The sequence below is a fragment of the Micropterus salmoides genome, unplaced genomic scaffold, assembly GCF_014851395.1.
Source record: "Micropterus salmoides isolate LMB-PRFRI ecotype aquatic unplaced genomic scaffold, ASM1485139v1 Ms_hic_scaffold_6, whole genome shotgun sequence".
Classification (NCBI taxonomy): Eukaryota; Metazoa; Chordata; class Actinopteri; order Centrarchiformes; family Centrarchidae; genus Micropterus; species Micropterus salmoides.
In genome coordinates this window covers 33,204,967-33,226,951 of record NW_024044348.1, presented here as the reverse complement: position 1 = coordinate 33,226,951, position 21,985 = coordinate 33,204,967, and the positions used below count along the sequence as shown (strand labels likewise).

General features: G+C 40.2%; 1 protein-coding gene across 4 annotated transcripts in view; it reads left to right on the top strand.

Moving 5' to 3' along the window:
- ntrk3b (neurotrophic tyrosine kinase, receptor, type 3b) overlaps positions 1 to 21,985 on the top strand; it is a 186,780-nt gene that overhangs the window by 61,420 nt on the left and 103,375 nt on the right. For all 4 annotated transcript variants that reach the window (XM_038702148.1, XM_038702145.1, XM_038702144.1 and 1 more), the window contains exon 4: positions 6,867 to 6,935. In XM_038702148.1, the coding sequence (XP_038558076.1) occupies positions 6,867 to 6,935 (69 nt within the window). The remainder of the gene's footprint in view (positions 1 to 6,866; positions 6,936 to 21,985) is intronic.

Sequence of the window (21,985 nt, the reverse complement as noted above, 5' to 3'; positions counted from 1 at the left end):
AGCAACAGGGAGTCTATCAAGAGAACCAATCCCCATATAACAATACATGAACTTCAAGATATGTCTAAGAAAACCTTAGATCTAACTTTTACAATACTGAAAGCATCAACACGTACGGTAGAGGTTGGGGTGTTGGAGGGAGCTGCAGCACTGGACTGATGTCTGTAGTCGTTGTACTGTGTTCGTCAGTGTAAGAAAATTAACCTAGATGAAGTGTATTTTAGGGCTTGCATGATGCAAGGGTTTGGATTTGGATAAGTGCTGCATCTTGGAATGACAACAACTGACAAAAAAAAAATACATGCTTTTGCTTCAGTAATTTAGATTTAGTTCTTGTGAGATCTGAGTCAAAGGTCACAACTCCCAGATATTTTATATATATACACTGAACAAAATTATAAATGCAGCACTTTTGTTTTTGCCCCCATTCATCATGAGCTGAACTCAAAGACTTTCTCAATGTACACATAAGGCCTATGTCTCTCAAATATTGTTCACAAATCTGTCAAAATCTGTGTTAGTGAACACTTCTCCTTTGCTTAGATAATCCATCCACCTCACAGGTGTGGCATCTCAAGATGCTGATCAGACAGTATGGGTATTGCACTGGTGTGCCTTAGGCTGGCCACAATAAAAGGCCACTCCAAAATGTGCAGTTTCACTGTATTGGGGGTGTCCGGAAACCAGTCAGTATCTGGTGTGACCACCATTTGCCTTACACAGTGCAACACATCTCCTTCGCATAGAGTTGATCAGGTTGTTGATTGTGGCCTGTGGAATGTTGGTCCACTCCTCTTCGATGGCTGTACGAAGTTTCTGGATATTGGCAGGACCTGGAACACGCTGTCGTATATGCCGATCAAGAGCATCCCAAACATTCTCAGTTGGTGACATGTCGGGTGAGTATGCTGGCCATCATTATCATGCTGCAACAGGAGGTGATGGTCATGGATGAATGGCACATCAGTGGGCCTCAGGATCTTGTCACGGTATCTCTGTGCAGTCAAAATGCCATCAATAAAATGCACCTGTGTTTGTTGTCCATGACACACGCCTGCCCATACCATAACCCCACCACCACCATGGGCCACTCGATCCACAAAGTTGACATCAGCAAACCGCTCAGCCACATGACACCATACACGCTGTCTGCCATCTGCCCAGTACAGTGAAAACTGGGATTCATCCATGAAGAGAACGCCTCTCCAAACTGCCAAACGCAAAGATTTGTGAACAATATTTGAGAGTACGCAAAGAAAGTCTTTGAGTTCAGCTCATGATGAAAAAATTATAAATTTAAAACAAAATTATATTTAATATAACTATATAGTGAGAGAGAGAGAGAGAGAGAGAGAGAGAGAGAGAGAGAGAGAGAGAGAGAGAGAGAGACGTATTGCTGGTGTGAGTGAATATGCACACAAACTACATTCTCTATCACTATGTGCATTCTGGCGGGATACATCCAGTGAGTTTTAGTTATAAAGGAGACGGTGCATTGGACCGGTGGATTTGACATTGGACTATGAGAGGCATAGTTACACTGGGTGGGATGAAAAGCATGAAATAAGTTCTAAGCGTTATCATCCAGAAACATGCAGTAGGCTGGGGTGGCATAGACTCATCTTATTAGTAGCTTATACCTGTATTTTTTTTACTGTGGAGTTCACTTTTTATTTGTGATCTTCCAGCTATAGGACATTCTTGGGGTTGTAGTAAGTTCAACCTGAGCAAATGAGGGGGATACCTTTGGTGATGAGCTGTACTGGCTTTGATGTTTAATGCACTGGATCAACATAATGAATACAGAAACCGCAGAATAATACGTGACATCTTTGAAAGTGAACGCTGCCGTTCACACAGTCTTCTTGGAGAGAGTGTTTCGAGGTGAAGAAGCTCTTTCCTTGGTGTTTGTATGAACAAAAGCTTGAATGAGAACCTGACAGCAGGCTGACTCACTGTTGTGTTGCATCAGTCAGTGATAGAGAGAAGTACAATAAATGTGTATTTTCATAAAACAGGTTTTTATGTATTTCATGTAATACTTTAATAACTCTTTTAAGTAATCTAAAACACAATATTTTCTGAATTGTACACACTGTCTAGTTTTCTGTTTGAAATAGGAGATGACTAGATCAAAGTGCTTCTACCTTTTATATTATTAATGCAACATTATTTCATAAACTGAACATGGCTGCTCTATAAGAACAACCTCCCTTATCTAAAATGTCAGCTTTTCTGGACTCAAGAAAAACAACTTTCTTTTAAGATTGACACCAATGATATTTCAAAGTTAGACATCATATTTTAAAAGGTGTGTTTCTGCGGCATACAGTCATCAGCATTACTCATAACATAAAGGGCTCTGAGACATTTCAGGGAAAAGAAAATCTCTTAACAAGTAACAAAAAAAATGACAAAAATGAACAGGGAAAAAGGAAGCAATTATTTTATGTTGCTGCAGCCAATATTAGCAGCTTCTCCTCAGTGTTAGAGATGGCGACTAGATTTCACAACGTCCATACTGCTGATCCGCTGCGACACCTCGCTCAGTGGCTGTCTGGTTCTCCTCTGCGTGGTCCTGAATGTCAATCTGCAGAGCTCCCCCACACTCAGACAGTAGCTACCAGTGATGCTGCACTAATTAGCCAACCCTCTCGAGTAGCCAAGCCCCCCCAATGGAATCTGTGCAAAATAGAATTATTAAAGAAGAAGGAGGAGGAGTTGCACCTCCTCTGCAGAGGAGCAAACACCCAGGTTCAGTTTAGCATTCACTTCGTCACCCTCTGGCTGGGGAACCAACGATCTCATCAATATTAACACCTAGATACATCCGTTTCTGTAACGCACATTTTTTGCCCCAACCTAATAAAAATTTCATGTGTATCACATAATTATAATTCCTTATTTAAATGAGCACTGTCTGAGGAGCGGAGATGATTTGTGGCTCAGTGACGGAAAAGCAGTTGTGTGGATGCTGATGGTGTGACTGTTTTACAGTTTAGTCAAAGTGGAGCTATGTTTGTGTCTATGTGTGTGTTTGTTGGGCGGGAGGTACACATCCTTCCAGGCCTGAAAACAGAGCTGCCTAGCTGTATAAATAGGTACATTTCCTGCAATTTTTAAAATTTAATAATCATTGGCCCCTCTCTACAGCGCTTGGCCTTCGTCACCTCCTATCTTTTGGCATTCCATCAGCTTTGATGGCTTATTTGCTGATTTGTTTATATATTTATTAATTCATTTACCCACCCAATCCAATTTAAGCTGACATTTCTTGTCGAGATGCGAAGGATGACCTTTGAAAACAGAACACTTCCTGCCAGAGATGTGAAGGAGGTCTCACTCTCTTCTCAGAAAACACTCCTCTCCTCTTCACTTCACTTATCTGTATGCATTGACAAACTGAGTAAAATGCATTTACATTTGTCACTTAATTTAAAGGCTTATGTGTATTAATGCTTTTAGGGCTATCGTTTAAGTAGACAAGTTTGCTAACATGCATTTTATTTGATTGATGACAACTGATTTCAGCACCTCCACGAACATTTCCAAAACACATCCCCCGACTCGTCACATATTGAAGCTTGGTCAAGGCCCTTTGTCGTCGCCTTTTAACGACCTGGGTAGCCCTTTTGTTAGCAACGCTTTGCAACAATAAATATGCAACATCCGGTTAGAAAAAAAAAACGCTAGAAACATGCCATTTTGAAATGGCACGTTATTAAAGTCGTGAAACGTAGCTGTTTGGTTAGGTTTAGGCACAAAAACTGCTTGGTTGGGTTTAGGCAACAAAAATACTTTTAAGTATTAAGATTAAGGTTAGGAATAGATCATCGTTTGGGTTAAAATAACTATGTACATCAGTTAACATGTAAGTTAATTAACATCACTTATGTCAATTTAGGGAACTTGCCTAAATAAAAATATTTAATGTTGACTTTTTGTTTCACACGGGGCACAAACCCCGGTCTCCTGGTTCAAAATCAGGGTGCTATCCAATTTTTTATTTTATACTAAAATCAACAACAAAAACTTCAGATGTTGATCTGTGGTCTGTGTCTAATTGAAGGTCTTACGTCTCGTTTGTTTGGAGGTCTAATGTATGTATATTTGGACATATTTGGTCTAACGTAAGTCTATTTTAGGGTCTGTCATTTGACATGTGTCTATTTGGTATAGATATGTGTCTATTTTAGGTTGTGTGATTGGATGTGAGTGTTAAGAGGCCCTGCTCTACATCACCTAATGAGCTGCTGTTTGCTTACCCACCTTTTCTTTCTCTCTCTCTCTCTCTCTCTCTCTCTTTCCCTGTAATATACTCTATCAGTGTATTATACAGTCCTTTGGGACCACAGGTTTTCTTTGGGAGGTGAAATTTCATGCAGCATCTTTACATATCCTCACACACATCCCCTGTTTTCAGAGCAGCGATGCATTCACATTTGCACACATTTCAAGGTGACAGTATTTAACCAGTTTGTGGGTGACTTCATGCAAACACGCTTCTGTAAGTTTTACCTGTGTCTGAACATTTGCTGTAGGTGTGTGTGTGTGTGTGTGTGTGTGTGTGTGTGTGTGTGTGTGTGTGTGTGTGTAATTTCATGTGTGCATGTGTGATATCACAGGAAATAAGAAAGACCTTAGCTCATCCTTAGCTCTCTGTTGCCATGGCGACACTTCTGGTTACAGGAGTATCTAATATGTCTTCCATACAAATTAACCTACTATATACTGTGTGTGTGTGTGTCATAATGAATTTGGTCAGCCATGTACTAAAATTGAAATTCTTAAAATACTCTCTCTCTATATATATATATTTATTACGTATATACTCATCAACATTGGCATTTTAACATATTATTTTATTTTCATATGGGATCATTTTATAATATTTATGTTTATATTATATTTAAATTTTGTAACATTTCACATTTTTACCTTAGTAGGTTTTACCTCTTGCACACCCTTAAAATGTCAAATTATTTTTCTTTACACATTCATAACATGTTATCAGAATACAGCAAATGGGCATATTAAACATTTTAAATGACTCAGATGTTCACACTATAGCCTGTAGCCTGTTTTTCATTGGTATTTGAAATCCCTTGTGTCTCATATGTCCTACTATTTGCTATATCCTGCATGTGTCATTTCAATTAGTGGCTGGATATATGACTCATTCTGCCCTTATAGACACTGTGAGCTGTGAAATCAGGTATTAAGTGCCACGTTCAAAAACAAATGATTAGATAGAACGGTAGTCTTTACAAAAAGCACACCCTTTTCCCTAAATTGTAAACACTATCCCCCTGTTTTGATTCAGAATTGTCACTGCAAAACTCTACACACAAATCCATTCATTTCTCATTGCCTACACCATGGCATGTGGTCATTTAGAAAGCATTAACTTTCAATATTGTTCCCTCAAGTCAGCAAAGCTCGAGCTCAATTTGTTCAAATTTCTACCCAGGTGGAAACACAAAGAGTCATAATTAACACAGAACCTTCAAGAGATAGATAAATGGACCGGAGTCAGTTCATTCAGTTTTCGAACAATGGATCAAGAGAGATGTGAAGGAAAAGGTCCAGGATACCGGAGAAGAGGAGGAGGAGTAGAAAGAGGAAGAGGAGGAGGAGGTGTAGCAAGAGGCGGAGGAAGTGGTTGAGGACGAGATTCTCCGGCTTGTCTCAGACCAGAATGATTTTTTGTTGTTGTTTGGTTTGTTGTACTGTACAGTACACTGAGGAATAAAACATGGGCAAATGTAAACATTTTTTGTGTCTTTAGTTGTGTTCATCATGTGGAAACGTTTTTGAGGGGGAGAACCAGAAGTAACATTACTTATAACCAGATTCAGTAGTATTGTTTTGAATTTCTCGAACTAGTGTAAGACTGTGTAGTGTGTGTGTTTTTGAGGGCTTGTGTGTTATGTCTGAGGGAAAAGTTGATTGACTGATTTTTCAGCAAGACTGAATGGTTTTGAGTGGAGAGCTTCGTTTTGACCTGAAAATAGTAAGTTTGGGGAATTGAGTGAGAAATTATGGATCTGTGTTCAGAGTTTTGAGAAAGGGAGGCATAATTTCAACAAATGTGTTTAAGCAATCAAGAAAAACTGTAATTTTTCTCTCTGGATGTAATACAGTACATAGCATGGTGCATGGACATAATAGATTTTGATCCTGTAGTGTGCTTTATGACAAACTGTTGTGTTAATTCTCTCTCAGGGATGTTGTATTTCTTAATAACTGTAAAGACAGATGCCTGATGTTCATGTATAAACTGATTCAAAGTTCTGGTCAAAGCATTTGTAGGTCTCTGGCTATTTGTTATTGAATTTAGTGGCTTCCTGAGCCAGAGGGGTTCCTCAAGTCAACTGAATTATTTGACTGAGAAGCGGTCAACTTTCTTTTATTGAGTTGGCTGAGCCCTCAAGCTCCACACAGCCAGGCCTCTTTCCCTTTCTTTGTCAATAGTACTTTGCCTTATTTACAGCCACTAATGCAGGCCTGTAAATCCAGTTCCCCACTTGCTTATTTCATTTGACTTTATTTTATTTTAGTTGAATTTATTTTATTTTATTTTACTGAGATATAGTTTAGTTTACTTGCAGAAACACACCACAACAGTACTGTAGATGTAAGTACACAATGGTTTTGGGTGGGAACTAGGAAACTGAAAAGCAAGAGAAAAATAATCAAAATGACCCACTGAAAGATTTGCTAATTGGGTTTCTGAATCCAAAGGACATCGGAATGTGAAAAAAGTGAGGGAACGGTACAAACAGAACATTTATGACATCAAGCAAGAGACAAAATAATTCATTTGAAGTAATTTAATGTTCTCTTTGTCTTTCTTTCCTCTGTAGAAACTTGTCAAAGAATCCTCTCACCACTCTGTCATGGCAGCTCTTCCAGCACCTCCAACTCTCCGAGCTGTAAGTCGTCTTCTCTCGTCTGATCTCTCTCATTGACTTTTGTTTGTATTTTATTAGAGCAATTTATCATTGCTCCTTACTCATTATCTGCCTCAATACAAATTGTCTTCCCTGCATGCCATTATAATTCCTGTCTTTATTGTACAAAACCACTCATTTGTCTGAGCACATGTAAAAGACCGAACCTATAGGCTGCATAGTGGCACTGTGATCTTATAAGTCATTTGTTGACTTAATTAACGCACACAAAGGAAATGTAATGGTCTGGTAGGAGGAGGGAGTCTAACCCTATTTTCTTGTTTGGTATGAATATTTTAGCAATCATTGTGTTTATGAAATGAATTTGCTCTTTCACCACCAGGGAGAACATTGCGATGTCGACTCGCTTGTAATTTACACATCATTACGCCTGTCAGCACTGTCCATCATTTGAACCTTCGCTGTGCTCTGAACACAGCCGGTGCTTCCTGCGCTCCTGGCATATAAAGCTAAGGTATTGCAGGATGTGATACAAGACTATTTCAAGCAGGCCTCCTTATTGTTCTATTTTCAGAGGTAGAAGCAGGGCAGGTCCTCAGGGGGCACAGCACAGTGCTGATCTGAGGTGCTGTACGCTACAGGCAGCAGTGCGGAGGGAAAGCCCTGCTTACATTGACAGTGTAGTTTTGCATTTTTTTGTGTTTAGCTTATGCTGTCATCCTGAGGAAAACTTAGACCCACAGATATCACAGAACACTCAGTGTTATCCGTCCTGTGTAGGAAGCAATTCACACCAGACCCCATACCAGTGCTACACAAGCGTCATCTCACTATGGGCCCTCATCAGAGGCAGATGGGTCTCTGAATCCCTCATTGTGCCTGTTATTGGGTTGTGAATTTAATTCTTCACTGGATTGTAAAAGTTCTGTACTTTTGTTGTCTTACCAGCTGTCCAATTCTGCTGTTGTAGAAGCTAGTTTGGCCTTTAGCTTCTCTCATTGCTTTTACTGCGGCTGTGTCTACGCTTTGTATCCCATGCCTTAGTATACGATTGCAATAGTATACTAAACTAAGTATACTAAAGTATTATATTTAGTGGTGGAAAAGGTATTCAGGTCCCATACTTCACAATACCACATATCAATATCACAGTGTAAAAGTAATCTTCTGACATTCCAAACTAAACTAAGAGGCCCTGAAAACCTATTTCCTCAGTCACCTTCTTACCATCAGTAACAGCACCCTACACCACCACACTACTTTTATTATTTCACAAAAGAGATTTCCTTTTTTTCTGTGTTTGACTCACTGGTTTGAAGTGGGTGGGGTTCACTTAGCAAAAGGTGATGTCACATACTTCTCTGCACCAGTCACAACACAGCATGAACATGGAGTCAGAATCTGATGGTGTGTTGTTTGGCTGCTGCCAATCAAATCTAATCCCCATACCGTCCTGACGAAGCGGATTACTTTTGAGAGTATAGCTCTTAATAAATAATAACTAATTATGCTTTTGTTAAGCTGTGATTGTGCTTATTTAGTGATGAAGATGTTATAGAGGAATACCTAAGATTTGAAGCCAGGTTGCAGGAGGTTTAAGTAAAACAAAAAGTCAGTCAAAGTATTGAGTATGCAGAATGGCCCCTTTCAGTGTTACTATTACAAAATGTTATTGTTAGATTATTAGATTAATGTGTACCAGCATTGTTACGTCCCCGCTCGATAGGGGTATGGGAGACATAAACATGAACCAGATGTTTTTGGTATGGGTGGAAAGATTATTTATTAAACAGAGGTAAACAACAAAAGTCAAAACAGAAATTGGGCAAGTGGGTGCTGCGTAAAACAAAGAACAAAATATAACCAAAAGAGATCCCTCCTAAATGAGGGATTACTAAACTACCATGAAAGAGAACAAACAAAAACCTCTCTAGTCGTTGTTGAAAACAGAAACACAGGGAGCGCGGCACCCCTATACCTAGTGTATCTAATACAAGAAATCACTAAAAGATGTAAGCAGTAGCAGTAATAAGCTGTGCCCTGGCCCAATTCTGCAGACCAAACATTTAGTTCAAAACAGGATGTGTTACCGACTCTCAGGCAGACTCTAACAAGACAATGGTTACCACTAAGGACACGCACACACAGGGTTCAATACAATGACCCGCACTGAGGCAAACTACATGGGGAATGGTAGCTGCCTGGACACAGCAGCAGACCAGCCTGTTTGAACCGGAGGAAGCTTGAAGGCGGTCTTGCAGGCAGCTCAGGGATTGGAGGAGGGTTGTTGCGCTGCTCCAATCGGGGACCTCTGATGTGGGAGGTGGGATCAGCCAGAACTTCCTTGAAAACCAGCCAATCCCCAGCCGGAAATCTCACAGCCTCATTACCATGTAGAGAAAACACAGCAGCAACAGTAACATACACAGATGGCTGCCCTCAGTAGCCTACTATTTTAATTTCTGATCATGCCCCTCTCTTAATGAAAATCAGTCTCCATTTATGCCCATGTAATTGGAAATGGAACCATTCTCTACATTCAGATACATCTTTTTATGATTTTGTATCAGCCAAGATCTCAGATTTCCTGCTTATCAGTGATATTGGCAAAGTCTCACTTTTTGGGGGAGTCCTGAGGTGTGTTTCGGGCATTGAGGCTGAGCTATATGTATAAGAGGACACTTACCAAAACTCAAACTCTGGAGACACCTTCAGTGCCATTTTGAAAATAAAATATGAGTATAACAAAATTTAGTCCAAAACCCAAAAGTATTCTGTTTACAGTGATAACAAAAAGCAGCATGTCCTCACATTTGAGAAATTCTGGGGAAACAGGTTGGAATCTATATTCGTAAGCTCAAATGAATGCATTTGTGTTAGGTGATAAAGCTGATGCAGCAGTTAAAAGGTGTGCAAGCTGATGGGGATCTCCTAATGGATAACTGATGCCAAGCTGATCAATGTCTAAAGCCACTGGTGTGGATGTTGCTGATTTTCTCAGTGCACTGGACACTCCAGTTATTGGTGAAACTGCAAGGCGGGAAATACATGACTTTACGCTGGGGGAAATCAAAACTGTGATTCATTTTTTCCTAATGGAAAGGCCTGTGGCCCTGATTGGTTTGGAACATTATTTTATAAAGCCCATGTAGACATCATTGCCACCCTTTTACTCTGGATGGTAAATTGCTCTGTGAAATACGAAATCTGTCCTAATACTTTGTATGATGCTCATATATGTCTTCTCTTGAAAAAAAGACAGGGATGACACTAATGTTCCATCCTATTGTCTTTTATGCTCGCTAAACAGTGATCAGAACCTTATTACAAAACCCAAGGGAGGTTAAAATCAAGGGCAATTGGACTTGGTTGAAGATACTAGAAGACGTTTTGTCCCTCATCCGAGGGGATTCTTTAGTTCTGACTGACTGGCAGGAAATTCCAGCTTTTTAACCTCTGTGGGGTTGTTGTCAACATGATCAATACCACTGGTTCGTTAGTGGTCCTGGCAATTGTGATGACAGTCGTTACGGTCGTTGGAGACACCTGAGGCCAAGTCTGAACGACCATCATTGGCATTCTCACATGAGGCCGAATGTGAATGTTTGTTCGGTTTCCTAGGAAGGGATGAAAGGACAGCATTGTGAGTGGGTGATAAGTGGTGTCACAAACCACGTTTCCTGTTGAGAGACGGATTCTCCACATGGGTGTAAATGACCTCCTTGACTCCTTTCAAACCTTCCGTCCTCCCTGTCGAAAATATGTACATTGTTGTTCTCAAAAGGCTGTCCATTATCCTTCAGATGTAATCAAACTGTGGAGTCTTAACCTGAGGAGTTGGCCCTTCTGTGTTGGGGCAATGTGTTTGCGTTGAGATTGTTTTGTTTCCCCTGTATACAAGTCTGCACATTCCTCACTGCATTGGACAGCATACACTAAATTGCTTTTCTTGTGTTTGGGTGTGCAATCATTCGGAGGGACCAGTATTAATCTTAGAGTGTTCTTGGTGGTGGTGAGTGAAGAGAATGCTGATAATCTGGATGTAATGAGGAGTGGACTAATGAGCTCAACCTGGGCACTGGATATGAAGAAGTGGAGGTGAATAGGGTGGAGGAGGTTTGCAATGATTTTGCACTGAAATGTCAGCTGACAGCAGCAGAGAGGAGAACAGAGATATAGTTTGACAACAGCAATATGATTGGCTGATGGAGATTATGGCAAAATCTTGATTGGCTTGGCAGAGGAGCGCTCTCTGTCCCAGATGGTCTGAGCCATCAGCATCACTCACTGGAGCCTTGTTTACGGCCATTTTATTTTCTAAACAAAATCTACCTATCAACAACTAAGGATTACTTTTTTGCTTAACTCATTTAAGATCCCAAGGCAAATCAGTGGTGTTCAGAATTATTCATTCATGTCAGAAGTTCATTTTCACTTATAGCACACGCTCATCAAATAAAAAAAGATAATAAAAAAAGATAACTGTATAATACAGTTTTACTAATATACTAAACTGTCAATTTCTGATTAATATTTAAATCAACAACTATAACCAAAACTACTAAAAATAGCTAGTAGGTTGAAGGATTTTGAGGTTAGTGATATATTCGCACTTATTCAACATTAAAGAAACCAGCACGTACTGCCTTTAAAAAATACCTAAATGAACTGGTTTCTTGTTCTTTCTTGTTCTTGTTGTTTCTTATATCTTATACTCTGGTTTATGCTGTCCACTGCCCACCCTAAGTTTCTTAATATCTGGGGACACTTTACTGAACATATTAGATAGGAGAGGTGGGGACTAATTGAATTGGACTGTGTTGTACTTTACTGTATTGTATTGTGCTTTGATCCACCAAGTTTTCACACCTTCGTCTTGGGTCTTCCTCAACCTCACTTGGTCTTGGTTTCATGGACTTTGACCCTCAATTCACATGTGGTCATTTTAGTCATCGTACAGCTTGACATGCATATGTGTACTTTCTCTGTGAGCTGGCAGTTTGTAAAAAATTTAAATTCATAAATCAAATATATATAAAAAAAGACTACAGCACATGCCACAAACTATAATAACTAGCACAGATCCTTCCTTAACAGAATCACCATTACAGCTCACAGAGCACGATTTACTCCGATGTGCAATCCTATTTCTTCTTTAGCAACCATTTTAGATGCGTACAAATGGTGTCTTTGTTGTTCTACATGAAAAGCAAGGCCAGGGTGATGCCCGTGTGTCCTAGTGAATGCTGATGAGGAGTGAGGGTTTATGTCTATTCCATTTGGTGTGTTTGTTAAGAGGTGTCAGTTAGAGTGGCGTGGCGGCACAGACGTGGGCCGAGGCGCTATGCAAGAAGGAAGCCATGTGGAATCAGGCCTTGCTAATGGGAAATGAGTCACTCTGTCATGGGCAGCGTCTGTGACGTAGCACTGACATCATTACTGTCTTCACTGCGTGTATGTGGTCACCCAAACCATATTAGCTTGTTAAGTGCCAATCATTCAAACATGCCAAATGAAGTGTGCTCACCGGCCGGCTATTGCCTTTAATTATTAGAATAATACACAATGCAGTATCAATGATTAGTGCCCACCCATGTTGCTGAACCACACTGATATTATGTAAATAGAGGAAGATCAAACCAGCTGAAATAATTTCCATTCTATGTGACGAAAGGAGAGCATGGCCCTTTGCCATGGTGCTGTCGCTACACTGTGTTATCTCAGTCACTCTAGGCCCTCCTATTGTAATTGTGTTTAATATTTTTGAACAATGAAAGAGCACAAATTTCAAAGCTCACGGTGACAGTGACCTGCAACGAATAGGAAATGTACAAATAGTTTTTTAAGCCTGGAATTACACTGTAGGCCCATCAAAAGCATTAAAATAACAATAATTTCACTGATGAATTCATTATAATTCAATTAAGGTCCATTGTTTTATTACAATTGCATTCCAAGCTACTCTCAAATTGCTTCCACCATTTTTTGAGAAAACTAAAAACAAAATAAATGCAAATAAAGGTTGAAAATGCTGTGCACACTGTGGCACAGAGAAAATAGGTAAAGAGGTAATTTTTACATGTCAAAAATGCTGGCCAAAAAGGTAAATATATGTCCTACTGAAATCACTATTTAACAACATGTAGTTTCATCAAAGCTGTGTGACTGGCCAAGCTTGGAATCAAATGCTACATTTAATACAGTACATTAATGTTACATTGTGTAGCCATTTAAAAATTGTTTATTCAGCTACTTTAACATGAATGCGGGACTTTTTTTTGATAACCTCAAAGAAGTCCACACACTCAGCCACTCAGAGTGTACTGGTCCAGTGCTCTTACTATCCACTATCCACTCCACAATTCAAATCAGACTTCAAAGGAACAAAAGTCAACCTTCATGATGAGGAGTTGAACAGTTAAAAGTGAAGAGGAAAAAGTACTTCCTATCAGTCAGTGTACATTAGTATGTTTTTCCTGTATCAGGCACTCCTTATCAAGCCTAGTGAAGTGCAACTGCAAAACAGTTGCTGTGTTTTGCAGGTTGGCTGCTCAGATTCTCACACACACTCCTTGCAATATCTTAATAGCAGTGACAATGACAATACTATCAGTGAAATCTCAATAATCTTGAGTCTTTTGTGGCTCCTGTGAAAAGGCCCCAACATCACATTGAACCTTTACAATACATGTCTGCTGTGTGCTGCCTCTGGAGGAGACACAGATAATCGGCTCTGCCTCTTTGTCTGTGTATCCTTTAGCCAAAAGACCAGAGCTACTGCAGTGTCGTGCACAGCCCAGCCAATCACAAGCCTGAGAAAAGCAGCGGGGTGAATGGGGCGGCTATATGCTAAATCTGCTGCAGCTTCCAGGGTGATATTATTGGAGATTATTTGAAGCGGAGTTAGCGGCAGTCACAGATACTGCCGTCTTCGAGGAAGCTCATTCTGTCTGGTCCACAAAAAGAGCAAAATATTCTCCTTCTTTAGCAACTGAAGCGATCTGCCTGAGGCAATGTGCATCCCGAATCCCTTTATTCTGTTAGCGCTTCTTTAATCCCAGCTCTCTGGGAAGCAGGGGCCAATGCAAAGTCAAACATTTACGCCTCTCACTGCAAAATGAATTTTTCTTTGAATATGGATGAATTATGAATAGATCAAACCTGTAATCTTCTGATATGACAGCCAGTGGATTAGGATGAATTAAACATTACATTTCCAAGGGCTGCAAGACAGGTAAATTACAAAATTTTAACCATCATTTTATTAGAGCCCAATTGCAGTCAGGGCAAATTCTTACTGAATTACATGACATTTACACTGACTCTTCAAAAACATCAAAGACTGACTTGCAAAAGGGAAATGGAGTATTAAAATGTTAAATGTACTAGAACTGACTGGATTGGGGGCAGTATTGGCATAGACAGTGAAGCGGTCACTAGCTTAAAACCCTTCTGACAAGTTCCCCGCGTCCCCAGTGTAAATGACACCTATCTGTCAATATTTTTAAATGTCCTGCCCCATCCAGGCTGTGATTGGTCGCTTCACAAAAAGTGACATTTCCGAGCTGCATTCAGCACACGGCTGCTTGAGAGGCACCCGAGTTTCTCTTCTCCCTTCTCTCTCTCAGCCGACAGAGAATAGCAGGCAGGCGAGAACTGGAGCAGGTGAGCTTCACGTAGCGCCCAGAGAACCTGGTACGGAGAGGGCAGAGGAGAGTACCGGCAGCTTGAGAGAAGTCCCGGTACGCTAAAGTAAAATGTTGAGGTGCCGGTACTGCGTACCTGAGCGTACCGGCCCACTTCAAACACTGGTTATTCGTTCTGTTCCCTCTTTTACTTTGTAATGTGTCTGCCCCTTGTCTCGTCTTACTTCCTGTGTATGTTTTCACTGATTGTCTGATGTGCATCACCTGTGCCTCGTTGTCTTCACCTGTGCATGTCTGTCACTCGTTGCATGCTCATTGTTGCATGGCTGTCCACCAGTGTTCACCAGTGTTTCACTGGTTGTCTCATCTTCCAAGCCTTGACTCTCGTGTTCTCCAGAGTTTTTTGGGTTGTACTGTTCTTTGGATTTTATTATCAGCTCCGGACACATGGATTTTTCACCTGTTCATTTTATGTATTACTGTGTTCTGTTTCTGGACTGCTACCGTTTGTAATTCACCTGTTCTGCCCCCGTGTCCCGTGCCCGAAACCCCTGTTTGCAGTGTTAGCATCTGAGCTGACCATAACAAGTATATCTCAACGCCAAGATATACTGATGGAGTAAGAAGAGAGTTTACTTTAGATATGCTTTCAGATGATTTTTTAAGATAAAAGTGAGTTGTAAACAGTCAGTGTGGGTTCCTGGTCTGTTGTTGTGTAATAAATATCCACTTTTCTAACCTAGCTTAGGCAGCAAAAAAAAGGCATCAGTTAAAAATGCACGCCAATATTTAGCTTCCCCACCAGAACTAAAGCAACAGCGAGCGCGCCACGTCACACATAACTGAAGCCACAAAATTACTAAAGATTTTCAAAAAAGAAAAGACTGCCAGCTTCGCATTGGGGCGAGAGTAGTGCCTCTAGGTTGAATGTTCCTGTTAGAAAAGCATTTGGCCATTAACTATGGAGTTTGAAATCTTGTGTTTGTACTGGGCAGCTGCGGGTTCTGGATATGTCTAAATAGTCAATGTTTTTGCGGAATGAAATCGCAAGTAAAGTCAGACAAAGGAAAAATTGTCTTTTCAACAGTGTATTGCATCCAGACTTAATTTCCTGGAAGACTTTAGGTGAAGATGGAGGACTAACAAATCACCCCCTTGGCTGATGGTTGGACATCAGGCCAGCAGCGCTGTTCTGTAAAAAAAAAAATTAAAAAATTGCCAAAAGAACAGTTTACATCTGGATGTGTAGGCCGACCGGAGATCCAAACTTATATGACCACCTCTGCTGAAATCCCACGGGAAGGTGGTGGTGCAAAAATGCCAGCCCTAAACACCAAAACCAAACCAAATCACCAGTGAAATGAGACACTACAAATATCTATGAAATAAGCCAAATTAGATGGACTGAAAGACAGATTCTATGGATGACATTTCCACCTAACTGTACCATCCTATGCAACTACCAATGATGCTGAAGACGAGGACAGCCCTAACTTATAATATATTTAAATCTGAAGTCAAAAATACACTTGCCCATGATCAGTGTTGGACAAGTTTTCACGGTTGAAAGCTTTTTGATGGTCGCACAAAGTTTACAATGGACAACAACGTTCTTTGCAATCTTCACTGTGACACAATAATGGTGATACTTAACTCAGCTGTGTAAAGAACGCCTCTCTCGTTTGTTCTCCATTCTTCCTTTAGTTTTTGGCTAACAGCTGACTTGAACATCATATGATGTCATGCTGCTGACCTGCAGTGCGGTCGTGCATTCAAATAAAGGATGGTGCGTTCAGTAACGCAGCGTTCCTTGGATTAGTAATTGTTAATTTAATTGTTTTGGAAAAGTAATCTGCTACACTACTAGTTACTGGGAAAATCAATATTATTACATTATTACGCGTTACAGAGTAACGTTACTGCCCAACACTACCCATGATCTATTCTTAGTCTGCAGAGACTTAAAAGCAAAGGTTTTCAAAGTTATCTAAGGTATGTTATCAACGTGCGCACCAGAGTAGACCTACAACCAATCAGAACAACGAAAATGCGACCCAGCACTGAGCAACATACATGTTGGGGCGGTGCTTGGTCTTTTTTTAAGCAGGTAAAAAAAATGGAAACTTTCTCATATTATAGCTAAACAGTACACTAAATGTGTTTCTGAAATTATTTGAGGTGGGAAATTGGCAATGCAGGGACAGAATCTTGATTCATATTTGATCAGCACTGCCTAGTTTTACAGTTTAGTCTGAGTTTTGTGAGCCTACATCCAGTCTGCAGGTCCAGACCTACAACCAGTCAGAGCAGAGAAACATGTGACATGTGACTTTTTAATCTGGACCGGTGGCTCCTATGTCAGTGATCATATACAACCCCTTATCTGATAGCAACAGTTGTGATTGGCTTGACCGGATCCACTTCAGGTGGAAATCGCTCAATCACTCAGCAAGACGAAATACATACAACATCACGGTAATGCTGGTGGACCTGGATTGGACATATTCTCAGAACGGAAACAACGTGCATTCCATTAGAGAGGAAGGCCCAAACAGCAAGGCACACTACAAACAAAGCTGGGGAACCATGCAGAAGAAGGCCAGAGACAGACAGAAGGGAAGGGCCTTTGTTGCTGTCCTATAAGCCAGCCAATGTAATGGGAATGACTGCCTGGTGTGGCTGGAAACGAGGTGAGAATTTCACCCGCTATATGGCAACTGAGAGTGACTGGTTGAAATACACAGTAAAAGAGAGTATACCATACATGTCATACTATAAATAGATACATATGTCGCTATATCATCCATCCTGAATATACATTATGAATACATGCATAAAGCACCTCTCACAACATCTAACCTCTAAAAATAAAGTATCTGAAAGTGTCTGAAGAGTCCCTGCTAAAATCTTTGACTCTGAAGAAAAAATTCAGCTCCTGCTCAATTTGTCCGTTTTTTCTACCTGGAGCCTTCCCTGACCTGACTCAGGTGTCCCCTTTCCTCTACATGATTGCAGTGCAGGTGGTGCTGTCGATAAGCCAAAGTCAGGTCTGGCTCCTCACACACGCGCACCCACACACACGCACACACAAAAAAAACTATAGCGGTTATAAAAAAAGAGAGAGAATAAAAGTGAGGCAGTGAGAAACCTGCTGGGACGCTGACTGGACAGATGGCTGCAACCTTAAAGAAAAGCAATGATGGGACGAAATGGTGATTTATTTATTTGCAGCATACCACTTTATCCATGACATAAGCAGAAGATACAGCGTGAGAATGATAGAGTCGGTCCAACGACAACCAGGACTGTGGTAAAGCAATAATACACACTTAGTGTGGTGCGGTAAAAGCAACTGTTAAGCAAATTTAGCAGGATCAGGGGGGAATGCTTATGTTGTGAAAGCTCTTGCTGAAGAGAAAAGTATTAAATTTGACATTGGTTGAGTCAACTCTCCATTTATTCCCCTGATTGATTTAATCTATTCTTTCTCAAAACTCTTATCGCCCCACTTCCTGCTGCACAATGAAAACTGAGCGTAACTTGACATTTGTGACAGAGGAAGACCAAAAGTGCAAGAGTAATGTTGCAAACATGTGGACATAGGAATGATACCAGTTCATGGCTACATGTGTTTATTCAGCCTATTGCCTATAAATAGATGTCCGACTGTCAATCAACTGCTTCAACACTCAAGCCAATCTGATGGCATGACAGCTAGATTATCTATTTTACACGCTATAATAATAATGACAGAACTGGCCACACTGTTTGATTGACAAGTGATCTATGGAAAGTGCAGTGCAGAAGCAGCAACAAGAGCTTTGCTTCAAAGAAAAACAAATACACTGATTTGATTAAAAAATGGGTGACAAAATGCAATTCAGTCTTTCATAAAAGAGAAATTATTGACCATTCACCAAGCACTGTCCTTAGTTGCTGTTGCTAAGCCTGTCAATCTTTCCTTTCTAGTAAATGGTTTACACGGTGGCAGAGTTACTACTCGAAATTCACAGAAACAATTTGAAACAATGGCTTTTCAATATCACACAAAAGGACTTTTTTATGTTTCCAGCTGATTGGTTTTAAATCTAGAATTCTGAAAAATGTCTTAAATATGCACATGATGGCTACACACAAAGATTGAGCCAGATATTGCAGGGAAATGCATGTTATTCCTAGTTTGCAAGTTTGGGTGTAGCTGTGAATTTCTCAAAAGTGAGCAGGAAAGAGCGATTGTTACTCAGATATACTAGCACCTTAGCCAGTGTAAAGCCAGAGTGTAGCCTGCAGTATTCATGGCCATCCCAGGCTAAAGACCACCTCACTTGCCACCCCACCCAGCACCATATTTCAGGTTAGTTGTTTTTTCCATCAGTTTTCTCCTGCCACAGTTCCATTGGGGACACCTTTTAGGAGCACAGCCATCTGGTTGTAATGCCGCAGTCTAAAGGGAGAATAAACATGTGCTGCTGCTGAGTTCTGCTGATGTGAAATCCTTCGTATGAGATGTTAAACCGAGGTCCCGACTCTCTGTGGTCATTAAAGATCCCATGGCACTTGTCGCAAAGAGTAGGGGGTTCCCTGGTGTCATGGCAAAATTCCCAACCTGACCTTCACCATCTGGCCATCTAATCATTCCCCGTAGTTTTGGTCAATGTTTCCCTCCCTCTCTGCCTCAACCTGATGTGTGGTGAGCGTTCTGGCTCTAAATGGCTGCCGTGCATCACCCAGGTGTGTGCTACACATTGGTGGTGGTTGAGGTGAGCCCCCCCATGATAAAGCGCTATATAAATGTAATGCATTATTATTATTATTATTATTATTATAAAACTGATGTCACTCCTGGAAGTATAATTACCAGAAAGACTGTTTCGTGAATCTGGATCTGTTTTAGTGAAAGATGGGTTCTCGCATGCTAGGTATATAATAACTATTGACTTTTCATATAGCTGGGATACAGTCTGCGCTGAGACAGATCTGACCTCCTGCTTTGCGCACATCACAATTAGTTTTCCATAAACTATAAAACATACTGTGACTTTTTTCTTACAACATTTCTCCCTTTGATCATTAAAAGTGATACGCCTACAAAAGTTGACTGTTCTTTTCCCAAACAATAGCAATTTGCGCTAATGTTGGTGACAAATGGATTGCATTTCTCATGGCTCTTTTGCCACAAAGGCCACTCGATGTTTTCTCAATGGAATTATTTTATATAAAGGAGCAGAAACAGAAATCCTTCCGTTTGCATTAGCAGTTCTATTATGTTTGTAAAACATGTATGGAGAGAGGGAGAGAGAGAGTGACCCTTGGAAACACACCCGTCATCTAACTACAGGCTATAAGCTATACAAGCTATAAGCCATTCAATGTATGAGTCGACAGTAGCTGAAATAATGGCATATTTGTTGCCACTGCTGCAGCAGGATTGGGTCTTTGTGTGAAGTGATTGGCCAGTTTCTCTCTGTGACCAGAAGGATATTAAACTGAACCGAAAGGTCACACAAACAAAAACATGTCAACACTCCACAAAAACAGTCTCAGCAGGCAGCATTGAGTAGAGAATTAATTAGCCTACCTGTAAACTAGTCGTAACTCAGTGCACAACAACGTATTTTTCAGTGAGCTTTAAAATACTAAAACTGTAGCACTAGTTTTCAGTCCAGGACATATGAAGAATAAACAGGAGCTTTGGATGAATGGATCCCTGGTGTTTACATATAGTTAAGTCTGATTTGTTGGGTAATTTTCATTTGTCAGTCCTACTCTGACACAACATAGAAAGAACCCAGTTAAGCCAGCCCCCCAATTGGTTCCTAGTTAGATAGATTACTTTTAAATTGAGTATGTCATTTTACTGTAGGCTATAGGCCTTTTTGAGAAAACTAAATAAATGTAAATGATTATTTTTTAACTGTGATCATGTTTGATGACAATCACAATGTATTTCTTTTGGGAATGCCCTTGACTGTTAAAGTTAAAAATATAGAACTTGATGTCATTCTACTGTACAGATTTGGAGAAAATAAAGGAAAAGTCACATCCATAGTCAAAATACATTGTAGCACATAGAATATGCCTTATCTGAAGTCTCATAAATACTTTTGGTTTGCTGAATCTAACATGAGGATCATGATGCAACTTTTCATCAATTTATGCCTGAATTCTGCCCAATTATTGCATTGAACTTAGAAATGAAATAGAGATGTTAATGAATAACGAAACGAAAGGAAAAAACAAAAAACCCAGGAGGTGTGGTCCAGTTAATGTCTTCTGGCTAGTGATGCTAAAATCTGAAAGTAACAACAGGAACAGAGGAGACTAATAATATTATACATGTAAAAAAAGTTATAATAGTAAATAAATGAATTGGCACTATTGTACATGGAAATAGTCTGGCTCTGCCACTGACTTTGGCTCCCAGTAGATAACCAAATATTTTTCTGCCCTAACCTCATACATAAATCCTCAATTGCCTTGCTAGCTAAAGTGTTAGCTTCACAAATAAATTGTTCCTTATAAATATCTGGATGAACTATATTGTAGCAGAAATGACAAACAATGTAACAAGCAGAGCACCTAGAGAATCTAACTACACATCTTTATCCTGAATTACCACAAAGCCAGACATCACAGGAAAATACAACCTACAGTCACACCCAAGATCAGTAGCACTTTGGTAAAATGTGCCAAATAAGGCGATTTATTAAACACACAGGATTTAAAAACCTAAAATAATCCCTCACAACAGTATAAGGAGAGGAAGCAGTGCATTCAAGCTGAGATCAAAGCATGAACAACAATGCAGTATATAGCTTATTGTTGCTTGTGATCCACAGCTCCTCAGCCAAAGCACCTGTGTGTACATTTCCCAGAAAAACAGCCTCCAGTGGTGATCATTACCTCTCCTTTTGGAGTAGCGGGGTGGATCGTTAGCCAGCTTCAAGGAAACATCATGCTGTTAGCTCTCTGTATCTGGGGTCATACTGCTGTTTGCTTTTGTTCTTTTCTAAGTCTAATGTGCTCTCACCCAGACATTGATCAACTTCCAGCTGTCAGTTAGCTATTTTTTTTTCCTTTGTTGTCTTATAACTTTGTTTAGATGGCAGAGCTGAAAATCACAACCATGTTACTGTACTCTGCGGGTTGAGCACACATTTGGAACAGGGCTGCAGCTTTATTTTACTGAAAAACCCTGCTTTTTGTACAGCTGCATGTTAGCCCTGATCAGCTCTGCCCAGAGGAATAGTGGGTAATGTATGGAGGTGATGGTTCTTATTAAAAATTAACATAATTACAGTAAGGGAGAAAGCCTTTGTGGCCCTGCTCTGGTGAGCTTTGATCCCTCGTGGTTAAACATGCAGCATTAAATGATAACCTTTAACAGGGAACTTCTCTACCTGTCTGTGGAGTGAACTGTGCAAT